The sequence below is a fragment of the Argopecten irradians genome, chromosome 4 (genome assembly GCF_041381155.1).
Source record: "Argopecten irradians isolate NY chromosome 4, Ai_NY, whole genome shotgun sequence".
In the NCBI taxonomy this organism is placed as follows: Eukaryota; Metazoa; Mollusca; class Bivalvia; order Pectinida; family Pectinidae; genus Argopecten; species Argopecten irradians.
In genome coordinates, this window is record NC_091137.1 from 34,436,456 (window position 1) to 34,449,532 (window position 13,077).

The window sequence follows — 13,077 nt, forward strand, 5'->3', positions numbered from 1 at the left end:
GACTAGAGGCGGAAGAAGAGCTGTTAGGTAATCAGGTGTTAAGTTATTTTTTATCTTGTAAAGTAATTGTAATTTTCTTCTGGATCTTCTATTTGAGAGCGGTTCAAGTCCAGTTTCAGAGTATAAAGATTCTCTGCTAGTGTAAGATGGTAATCCAGTAATTACACGAGCAGCTTCTAGTTGGAGTTTTTCAAGTCTGTCTGCATCACCGAGAGTACACCCATCCCAAACCTCACAACAATATTCAATATTCGATATAAAGTCGATACTAATAAAATGAATTTTAGGTTTCGCAGAATACTAATCTGCCTTGAAATTTTTTTTACAAATATCTTCAATATGGCTTGTCCATTTATATTGTCCATCTAATATGACTCCCAGGTGTTTATCAACAAAATTTACACTAACGTTATCAAATTTAAGATCTATAGCATAATCTAATTCAGAATTATAAATAAGTAATGCCTCAGCATTTTGAAGGATCGAACTTAACTAACCATTTTGCGCCCATCGTTGAATGTGTACCAAATCATTATTAATTTCAGTTTCGATATTTAAAGGGGATGGATTAGAATATATCAACGATGTATCATCTGCAAAAAAAAAAATGAGAGACTTCGAAGATTATCGAATATATCATTTATGTACAAGATAAATAGTATAGGACCTAAAACAGAGCCTTGTGGAATAATTACTTACTTTGATAATTAACTTAAATATACCATTCCCCATGTGAAATTTTTGAAAAAAAAATGCGCTCGTTTCCTGTGATATTTCGAAAGACTGAATGTAAGTTTTTGTAGGAAATACATTCATGTAGAAAGTTCTTCTATTAAAGGGCCACTACCTTTCCGGAGCAAAATTTATAGGTTTCTTAAAAACATTAATAACAAAAGAAAATATATATCGATGGCATAAGATGAGGTTACAACACCAAACATATGCAAGATTTCCTGTCTAATGTACGATAACAGTGGAAATTCATTTCGCTGTTTTGCCGTCTGGCGCAGTGATAGTCAACTACCGCGCCGCATTTAGGACGACGGCGGGAAACATAAAACGACCCGCGTTATGAAAATTAACATTTTATTTATTCTAATTAAACAGTTCTGAAGGTGGTGATAAGTGTGGTAGTAAACGTATAGTTAATAACTTCTGCGACTCTACAAAATTATTGATCTCGTTTCACATTCTTATTTTAAAAATTAAAAGCCGTTTCGGAAAGGTAGTTCTTCTATTAAAACTAAAAATTCTGGTGTCCCCAAAGGCTCAGTATAGGGTCCATACCTTTTTATATTGTATATTTATGATATATCCGTTGAAAACGGATGAGTCTGTGTAGATTATTTTACTGATGATATACTTCGAGTTCCAAGTTATGTTCTTAACCATTAATTTTGGAAATAGAAAATAAGATTACTTTTTTTTAATTTTTTTTTTCTTATTTTTTTTCGTGGGCTGACAAGTAACTTTTCAACCAATGAAAAATTTCGTTACAAGCAAAATTGATTCATATAATTCAATTTGGCATATAACGAGTATTTTCATTCGCTCATAAAATTAATTCCTGTGTTAGACAATACCCTTCATATTTCGATGTGTTCGATCCTGCCCGATCCTATTTAATCCTGTTAATTGCGCGCCTATATTGAAATTGAAGTTATTTCCCCTTACCGGAAGTATGAAAACTCTGGTTTCATTTTCGCGCATTATGTTATTTTAAGTGCATGTGAAATGACATGTAATAATATTGTGATATGTGGCGAACTGTTTCCTTTGTTGACAGAATTGAAGTTGATTTCGATGGAAATTTATTTAATCAAGCAATAACTTTAGCTGACATCGATAATGACAAGGTAATAATCTGCACTTGGCTGGCATGATACACGGCATGCACATGTGTTGTGTTTCGGTTAATAATGATACACGGCATGCACATGTAAAATACCCCCTATATGTAAATTATGTTTTTATGTAACATCATACTTCTGCATGTTTATATATACGTTATACACGCACATGTAAATTGTACATAACGTGATAAATTTAAAAGAAATTAAAAAATAAGTATATATTTTGCTACAGAAATTAAAAAATTCTATAACATATAAGTTACATGTACACTGTAATGTACATGACCTTCAAACAACTTCTAAGACTGCAAAGTGGGGAAATTCACGATCAGTATATTTATCATGTACCTAGGATACAGAATAACAGTTTACACAAATTTTATTGAAATAGCTACAGTGAAATAGCTGTAGTGCTCTGATGTGTCAGTGCAAAACGGTGCTTAAATAAAAGATATCGCTAAAATGAATTCATTTACAGTAGATTGGGCTACAGAAGAGAAGCAACTGCATATATGCTAAACTGGGATATTGGTTCCTGGGACATTTGAACACTGTAGCTGTATTCTCAAACAGGTTCCCCTACCAATTGCTGTTATACATACTTCTGGCTCTATTCACTTACAATCCTGATAGATTTTCGCCATGAATTATTTCAACATGTTTTTATCATTTTTATTTTGTCAGGCTAATGAGCTGATAGTTGGTAACACAGAAGGTGACCTTGCTATATTTAAGGGAACAAACCGAACTCCATGGAAGGTTTGCACAGACCTTGGAATGGTAAGTCTAACATTTATACAATTATATCTTAATCCTTTCTAGGAACAAAAACTCATTTATCTTTTACCAATAAAGCTTCAACTGTATACACACCAATTCTTCAAGCACAAAAAAGCTGTCATAATTTCTTGTAGAGATCAAAAAGTTTGACATTGCCATCAAAATTGACCATTATGTTGTCAAGATGTAATAGAAAATCCATTTTACATCAAACTGCAGCTGTATAATTGTACTGAGTATATCGAAAATCGTGAGGCTGAGTGACTTCCTTCCTACACTATTTACATACCAGTACATTGTATATACAGTCAAACCTATCTTTAAATGCCGTCCAATGGACTAAGAAAAATGGTCCAAGTGGGTTTTTTTACGCGGGACAAATTGTATTGAAATTGACCATTTGGGACCCTGAGAAAGTGGTCTGATTGAGCTGGTTGTCAATATACAGAGTCGTTGCTAAGACATACAGGTTGAATCTGCTTGCCAGTCAGTTTAATATCCAACATCATTGTGTTTGCTGCAATAACTCTCAAGCATTTATACCGGTGTCATAATTAGGCCTTTCTTCTAACATACATGTACATCCATCCCAAACCACATATATTCTACCCATGGAATACTTTTAATATTGACAGGAAATACCCAAAACCTTTCCCGTTATATTATAAGACTTTTTCATATGTGGATATGAAGGATAGGGATATTCTACCCGAGGGTCACAAAATGTAGTAAAACCCGAGGCTTGCCGAGGGTTTTGCAACATTTTGTGATCCCGAGGGTAGAATATCCTATATCCTTCATATCCACTTATGAAAGAGTATTTTTCTTTCATACCACGACGTTTTACTGCAATTTTACAACTATAATATCCCGCCATTTTGAAATAAATTCGAAGAAATCCACGACTGGAAGTCAATTTCCATACATGAAAAATTACGTGATATTTTCAACACAAATTCCGTTGCTTGCATCTTTTATAGTAAAACCAGTCAATTTTGTAAAAAAAAAAGTTAAAATTTTACTAAGTAAATAGAGATTTTGTTGACGCCGTGACGTCACAAGGCTTTATTGCATGGGTAGCCATGCAATACAGCCTCAGACGACATGAGTGTATTGCCCTAGACCAGCCAGTATTACACGTGTAGGTATGAAAGAAAGTAACTGTATATAATACATAATATTACCATATATAATATAATCATTCATGTACATGTAGATAAAAACAAATATTTGTTACTGGGTAGATAAAAACAAATATTTGTTACTGGGGGTAGATAAAAACAAATATTTGTTACTGGGTAGATAAAAACAAATATTTGTAACTGGGTAGATAAAAACAAATATTTGTTACTGGGTAGATAAAAAAAATATTTGTTACTGGGTATGTAAAAACAAATATTTGTTACTGGGTATGTAAAAACAAATATTTGTTACTGGGTAGATAAAAACAAATATTTGTTACTGGGTAGATAAAAACAAATATTTGTTACTGGGTAGATAAAAACAAATATTTGTTACTGGGTAGATAAAAACAAATATTTGTTACTGGGTAGATAAAAACAAATATTTGTTACTGGGTAGATAAAAACAAATATTTGTTACTGGGTAGATAAAAACAAATATTTGTTACTGGGTAGATGAAAACAAATATTTGTTACTGGGTAGATAAAAAACAAATATTTGTTACTGGGTAGATAAAAACAAATATTTGTTACTGGGTAGATAAAAACAAATATTTGTTACTGGGTAGATAAAAAAAAATATTTGTTACTGGGTATGTAAAAACAAATATTTGTTACTGGGTAGATAAAAACAAATATTTGTTACTGGGTAGATAAAAACAAATATTTGTTACTGGGTAGATAAAAACAAATATTTGTTACTGGGTAGATAAAAACAAATATTTGTTACTGGGTATGTAAAAACAAATATTTGTTACTGGGTAGATAAAAACAAATATTTGTTACTGGGTAGATAAAAACAAATATTTGTTACTGGGTAGATAAAAACAAATATTTGTTACTGGGTAGATAAAAACAAATATTTGTTACTGGGTAGATAAAAACAAATATTTGTTACTGGGTAGATAAAAACAAATATTTGTTACTGGGTAGATAAAAACAAATATTTGTTACTGGGTAGATAAAAACAAATATTTGTTACTGGGTAGATAAAAACAAATATTTGTTACTGGGTAGATAAAAACAAATATTTGTTACTGGGTAGATAAAAACAAATATTTGTTACTGGGTAGATAAAAACAAATATTTGTTACTGGGTAGATAAAAACAAATATTTGTTACTGGGTAGATAAAAACAAATATTTGTTACTGGGTAGATAAAAACAAATATTTGTTACTGGGTAGATAAAAACAAATATTTGTTACTGGGTAGATAAAAACAAATATTTGTTACTGGGTAGATAAAAACAAATATTTGTTACTGGGTAGATAAAAACAAATATTTGTTACTGGGTATGTAAAAACAAATATTTGTTACTGGGTATGTAAAAACAAATATTTGTTACTGGGTAGATAAAAACAAATATTTGTTACTGGGTAGATAAAAACAAATATTTGTTACTGGGTAGATAAAAACAAATATTTGTTACTGGGTAGATAAAAACAAATATTTGTTACTGGGTAGATAAAAACAAATATTTGTTACTGGGTAGATAAAAAACAAATATTTGTTACTGGGTAGATAAAAACAAATATTTGTTACTGGGTATGTAAAAAAACAAATATTTGTTACTGGGTAGATAAAAACAAATATTTGTTACTGGGTAGATAAAAACAAATATTTGTTACTGGGTAGATAAAAACAAATATTTGTTACTGGGTAGATAAAAACAAATATTTGTTACTGGGTAGATAAAAACAAATATTTGTTACTGGGTATGTAAAAACAAATATTTGTTACTGGGTAGATAAAAACAAATATTTGTTACTGGGTAGATAAAAACAAACATTTGTTACTGGGTAGATAAAAACAAATATTTGTTACTGGGTAGATAAAAACAAATATTTGTTACTGGGTATGTAAAAACAAATATTTGTTACTGGGTATGTAAAAACAAATATTTGTTACTGGGTAGATAAAAACAAATATTTGTTACTGGGTATGTAAAAACAAATATTTGTTACTGGGTAGATAAAAACAAATATTTGTTACTGGGTATGTAAAAACAAATATTTGTTACTGGGTAGATAAAAACAAATATTTGTTACTGGGTAGATAAAAACAAATATTTGTTACTGGGTAGATAAAAACAAATATTTGTTACTGGGTATGTAAAAACAAATATTTGTTACTGGGTATGTAAAAACAAATATTTGTTACTGGGTATGTAAAAACAAATATTTGTTACTGGGTAGATAAAAACAAATATTTGTTACTGGGTATGTAAAAACAAATATTTGTTACTGGGTATGTAAAAACAAATATTTGTTACTGGGTATGTAAAAACAAATATTTGTTACTGGGTATGTAAAAACAAATATTTGTTACTGGGTATGTAAAAACAAATATTTGTTACTGGGTATGTAAAAACAAATATTTGTTACTGGGTAGATAAAAACAAATATTTGTTACTGGGTAGATAAAAACAAATATTTGTTACTGGGTAGATAAAAACAAACATTTGTTACTGGGTAGATAAAAACAAATATTTGTTACTGGGTAGATAAAAACAAATATTTGTTACTGGGTAGATAAAAACAAATATTTGTTACTGGGTAGATAAAAACAAACATTTGTTACTGGGTATGTAAAAACAAATATTTGTTACTGGGTATGTAAAAACAAATATTTGTTACTGGGTATGTAAAAACAAATATTTGTTACTGGGTATGTAAAAACAAATATTTGTTACTGGGTATGTAAAAACAAATATTTGTTACTGGGTATGTAAAAGAGTTTTACTGACATTGCCATCTCTTCTTGTACTTTCTCATATTCATGTACATTTTCAGGTAACATGCATTGGTGTTGGAGATGTGTATGGAAAAGGAAAAGTAAGTAGAATGTGTAAAGATAAGCAGGTTTACTGGTATGATACGAATGTTTATTAGCTGGAATAGTATTCTTTAAGAAAATAGCATTTATAATTTGTCCTGAAAGTCCTCACAGGTTAAATGTTTCACAATTTATCATTACCAGATTATCTCAATAGCTGTTACAGAATTTGTATAAGAATGTTTCACATTGTATCATTTACATAATTCAATATTGTATTTGTACAATATATAAGAATATTTTACATTGTATCCTTTACACAATTTGTATTTGTATATATGTAAGAATGTTTCACATTGTGTCTTTTACAGAACATTGTATTCATATAAGATTGATTCACATTGTAATTTTTACAGAACATTGTATTTGTATAAGAATTTTTCACATTTTATTTTTACAGAACATTATATTTGTATAAGAATGTTTCACATTTTATTTTTATAGAACATTGTATTTGTATAAGAATGTTTCACATGTTATTTTTACAGAACATTATATTTGTATAAGAATGTTTCACATTTTATTTTTATAGAACATTGTATTTGTATAAGAATGTTTCACATTTTATTTTTACAGAACATTATATTTGTATAAGAATGTTTCACATTTTATTTTACAGAACATCATATTTGTATAAGAATGTTTCATATTTTATTTTTTACAGAACATTGTATTTGTATAAGAATGTTTCACATTTCATTTTTACAGAACATTGTATTTGTATAAGAATGTTTCACATTTTATTTTTACAGAACATTATATTTGTATAAGAATGTTTCACATTTTATTTTTTACAGAACATTGTATTTGTATAAGAATGTTTCACATTTTATTTTTACAGAACATTATATTTGTATAAGAATGTTTCTTTTACAGAATATTCTGGTGGTCCTAACAGCTGAGGGCTGGTGCTACCTGTTTGAGCTCAAAGGCGACAGTTCTTCAGGGGAGGTAATCCATTTTTCAAGTAAATCACAATATTTGATTAACTCATTCACCCCTGATGCCACATTTAGACTCTCCTAAATCAATGACTAGAGCAGTCCATTATTAAATTTCAGGGATGAATGAGTTAAGAACACTTATTTGGGATGGAGCCTAACCCCCTTTTTACCTTATTTTGGAGAGAAAACTGATAGACTGAGAACAGGGCCCGGCACCATAAAACTTTCTCAGACATATTTTTTACTCAAGTCTATGTTAAATCATATGCTTGAGTAAAAAATCTGTCTGAGAATATTTTTATGGTGCTGGGCCCAGATTTTCGAGAAATTAGATTTTTAATTGGACTTAAATTTGAAGAGATGGTTGCAAAACTGAATTTCATACTGCTCCACATTTGCTTTGCCCAATTACTAAAACAACATAACTCAACTTGGCACAGAGTCAATCTTCCAACATACAGAGCAGATGTGAATCTACAAAACATATTACAAATAAAATCGTGTACGTGAACAATATTCATGTAACTTTCCAATTCATTGTAATTCTACGGATGAATTACTTTCAGATTGGCAAGGACAATGAAGAGGAATTGGACAAGATACTGAAGCCATCTTTTACCCAACACTTACCTGCAAACGGCAAAGTTCTCCTCATAGATGATATTGGTAGGTGAATTGTGTTGTCTACAAATCTCAAAGTTCTCCTCATAGATGATATTGGTAGGTGAATTGTGTTGTCTACAAATCTCAAAGTTCTCTTCATAGTGTGGTTTGTCGTCTATAAGTGTGTATATCTTTCTCATAGATGGTATTAATACTGGTCTAATTAATGCCTTCATGACTAAAGTGTAGTATCTTGATAGTCAGATATATATATATTGAAAGTATATATCAATGATAGTCACTTAAATCTTGTTATTGTCTTTTGTTTTATATGAAAGGATTCATTATGAAAAGTATTTTATTAAACTGCAAATGACTTCTGTAAACCAACTTTCTTTCATGGCTATTAAATTTTTTGTTTTCTATTTCAAAACAAAGTAATATAGATATTAATTTTCGGAGATAAACTTTTGAAGTTCACGAAAGTCAATTGCACACAAATGAAGGTTGGTTTTCAGGAACTCATTACTTTTTTGATCAGATGGTGATGGACAAACTGAAGTAGTGATAGGATACTCTGATAGAGTGGTCAGATGTTTTACCTGGTCAGTTTCTCAGGAACACGAGACTGAACAACCCAGTGGGAAATTCATTCAGTCAGGAAAATGGCAACTGACTGGACAGGTGATTATGTTCATCATTGCCTCGGACAATCCAAAGTTATTATATTGATCAATTCGTTATTCTTAACAATGATAATAAAGCACAAGTGTAAATGTACTGATGGGTCTGTAGAATACATCAGAGTTATTCACTTAGTGTTGGAACTAACCGTGTTGGACACCACAGGAATGTAGTTATAGGCAGGTGGTCATTCTCCAGAGGTGACTTTAGTTTACACTGGAACAACATTTTACATCTCATTCAACAAGTCATTTTGATGATGAACATAACTATCATATGTACATTGTATATCATATATATGTTATATTTAACAAATATTGGTTTATCTGCCAATATGAAAGCAATAAACTGAATAATACTTTCTGTATGTTTTGAACCAGATTGGGTCATTAACAGTAAATATCTGTGAAGATGGTAATCCAGAACTTCTAGTGTCCCAGCCAGGAGGGACCTATGTCACCCTCTATCACACCACAGAAGCAGAAGATGCTAACGTCCACAAGTAAGAAATTTATTGCTTTTTGTGTCAAATACATTATTCTGACATACATTATTATGTACAGTTTAGATTCTGTCATGATAATTGCTGTTGATTTGCTGATCTGTAGGTTTGAAAATGAATGCCTGGGGATTTCTAGAACCCGGAACACGTCAATATCTACTGAAATAGTCGGCAGCATCAAGAAGGGAACTAGTGGTGAAAAGTTGGAGGCTGGCACGTTCTACGCTCTATGTACTCTTGACGGTTTGCTATCTTTTTTATTTCTTTTCTTTGTTGAATATTTCTTTCGCCCCTTCGGCTAAAAGCTTGATAAGACATGGGCTCAGTTTATTGTTCATTCATTTACTTCCAATTTCCCATAGGAAAGCATTACAGAAGTTTTCATAAGCATTTTTCTTATCTTCTGTAATGCTTTTCTACGGAGCATTTTCAGATAAGGAAATTTCTTAAACTTAAGGAATATTGTGAACATTTGTTGGGCTAGACATACCATGTGCTACTCCTGTAGACCTTCACCTCTATCCAAGTACTTTCCAATTAATTTTTAGGAGTAAATTTTGTAAATTTCGTATACGTGTACAAGTATTTCATACAAGTTAAAATTTACTCTAATCATAAAATCGTAAAATGATTAAATCAGATTCATTAATCACCATATCCTTACCTCAACTGATATACATTTGTACAATGACAGCGGTTAGTGCTCTAGATCCAGTTTCACAACATTCATTAAATAAAGAAAATTCTTTAACTAAATTTTTGGGATAGGTAAGATTAAATTAGTGTAAAACTACTTAATCTAAGATTTCCCCCTTAACTTCTGTTATATTAATGCTTCCCTATGGAGATTTTAACTTAAGAAGTTTCCTAAGTTAAGTTATGGATGTGAAACTGGGACATTGATGCAGTGAGTTACCATACCAGGCTCCGATTTCTCAAAACAAAACTTCAGTTTTTCTCCTTATGTAACTTATGTTGATAAAATTGACTTAAGTCAAATTTGACTTAAGTCAATAAGTCAAATTTTGACTTAAGTTTGTTTCGAGAAATCGGGGCCAGAAAAGTTCAATATTTGGTTATATATATTTAAATGTTACTTCAACAGGAACATTGCTGTTGGTAGAGAACAAACAGATTCTGTGGTCATTACAAGTAGATCACCAACTTTTCTCACTCACCAAGTTGGACATTACGGTAAGTGTTGGGCAAAAGCTATGTTAAACCATACCGGTGTCTGTTACATTGAGTAAATAGGCAAATTTGTTGACGAAATTTAGGTATATGTATATGTTCCATGATTAAACATGTGACTTTTGTTGCCATGGTCACAGTAACAAACAGGTGACTATTATGTGAGGGTAACAGTAACGAATTTATGACTTTGTTGTCAAGGTAACAATAACAAGCATGTGACTTTGTTACTAGGGTAACGGTAACAAACATGTGACTTTGTTGCCATGGTAACAGTAATGAACATGTGACTTTGATGTGAGGGTAACAGTAACGAATTCATGACTTTGTTGTCAAGGTAACAATAACAAGCATGTGACTTTGTTACTAGGGTAACGGTAACAAACATGTGACTTTGTTGTCAGGGTGACAGTAACAAACATGTGACTTTGTTACCAGGGTAACGGTAAGGAGGAAGTTGTGTGCTGTGCCTGGGATGGACAGACATACGTTGTGAACCACACAAGATAAAAACAAACACATTTGTTACTGGGTATGTAAAAACAAATATTTGTTACAATGGTAAAACGTAGTAAAAACACAAATATTTGTTAACTGGGTAGTAAAAACAAATATTACAATATGTAAAAATGGTCAAATTTTGTTAACTGGGTATTCAAGTATTACTGGGTAGTAAAAATGTCATAATATTTGTTAATCTGGGTATGATAAAAAACAAATTTCACTATGGTAGATAAAAACAAATATTTGTTATGGGTAGATAAAAACAAATATTAGACTGGGTATGTAAAAACACAAATATTTGTTACTGGGTAGATAAAAACAAATATTTGTTACTGGGTATGATAAAACAAATATTTGTTATGGGTATGTAAAAACAAATATTTGTTACTGGGTAGATAAAAACAAATATTTGTATTGGGTATGTAATAAAAACAAACATTTGTTACTTTGGTAATGGTTTAAAAAATATTTGTTACTGGGTACTGTAAAAACAAATATTTGTTACTGGGTAGTATAAAACAAATTATTTGTTACTGGGATGTAAAAACAAATATTTATGTTAACTGGGTATGAAAACAAACTATTGAACAAATTTTGTAACTGGGGATAGTAAAAACAAAATTTTGTTACTGGGTAGATAAAAAACAAACATTTGTTTATGGTATTGTGTAAAAACAAATATTTGTTATGGGTATTAGTAAAAAAACAAATATTTGTTCTGGGTAGAATATATAAAAACAAATATTTGTTACTGGTATGTAAAAACAAATTTTGTTACTGGGTATGATAAAAACAAATATTTGTTAGTTGCGTATATTGTACTTTTGTGGGGTATGTAAAAACAAATATTTTTTACTATTAAAACAGTAGATAAAATAGTAACAAATATTAGTTATTACTGGGTTATGTAAATCAAACAAATATTTTGTTACTGGGTAGTGGATTTGTTACTGGGTAAGATAAAAACAAATTTTGTTACTGGGTATTTAAAAACAACTGGAATATTTGTTACTGGGTATGATAAAAAACAAATATTTGTTATGGGTTAGATTATTTGTTACAGGGTAGTATAAAACAAACATTTGACTGGGTAGTAAAAACAAATATTTGTTTTGTTGGGTAGATAAAAACAAATATTTGATCTATGGCTGTTTACTAAACAACATTGGAATGGTGGGACATAAAAAACAAATATTTGTTACTCATATAGTATAAAAACAAATATTTGTTACTGTGGGTAAGATGTAAAAAATCAAATATTTGTTACTGGTTATCTAAAAACAAACTTTGTTACTGGGTAGATAAAAACAAATATCAATTGTTACTGGGTACCAACTGGTTAAAAAAACATTTGTTACTGGGTATGAATAAAAACACTTTGAATATTTGTTACTGGGTATGTAAAAACCAATATTTGTTACTGGTGTATAAAAACAAACATTTGTTACTGGGTAGTAAAAAGGGGACAAAATATTTGTTACTGGGTATGTAAAAACAAATATTTGTTACTGGGTAGATAAAAACAAACTTTGTTATGGGTATTAAGAAAACAACACTATTTTTGTTACTGGGTATGTAAAAACAAATATTTGTTACTGTTACAGATAAAACAAACTAAATAAACATTTTGTGTTACTGGGTAGAATTGGTTATAATTTACAAATAAAAATTGTTACTGGGTTAGATAAAAACAAATATTTGTTATTGGGTAGATGTAAAAACAATACTGTAAAACCCTTGTTTGTTTTATCACTGGGTAGTTAAAACACAAACAAATATTTGTTACTGGGTATAAACGTAAAAAAACAAACTTTGTACTGTTAAAAGGGTAGTTCATATAAAAACAAAGTTACTGGGTAGTGTACAAAAAAACAAATAATGTTATGGAGTAGTAAAAACAAATTGGTACTGTAAAAACAAACATTGTCTACTTCTAGATAAAAACAAATATCTGTTTGGTAAATGTAAAAACAAAGGATGTATCGTAGGCCAATAAAAA

At 30.1% G+C, this 13,077-nt stretch overlaps 1 protein-coding gene across 1 annotated transcript; it reads left to right on the top strand.

Moving 5' to 3' along the window:
• Nucleotides 1–1,657: 1,657 nt before the first annotated feature.
• On the top strand, nucleotides 1,658–11,084 carry LOC138321423 (KICSTOR complex protein ITFG2-like). Its single transcript, XM_069265102.1, has 10 exons — nucleotides 1,658–1,856; nucleotides 2,538–2,633; nucleotides 6,608–6,649; nucleotides 7,527–7,601; nucleotides 8,161–8,260; nucleotides 8,739–8,881; nucleotides 9,262–9,383; nucleotides 9,490–9,626; nucleotides 10,489–10,577; nucleotides 11,013–11,084. The coding sequence occupies exons 1-10, from the start codon at nucleotides 1,758–1,760 to the stop codon at nucleotides 11,082–11,084; spliced, it is 975 nt and encodes a 324-aa protein (XP_069121203.1). The 5' UTR covers nucleotides 1,658–1,757.
• The last annotated feature ends 1,993 nt before the right edge of the window (nucleotides 11,085–13,077 follow it).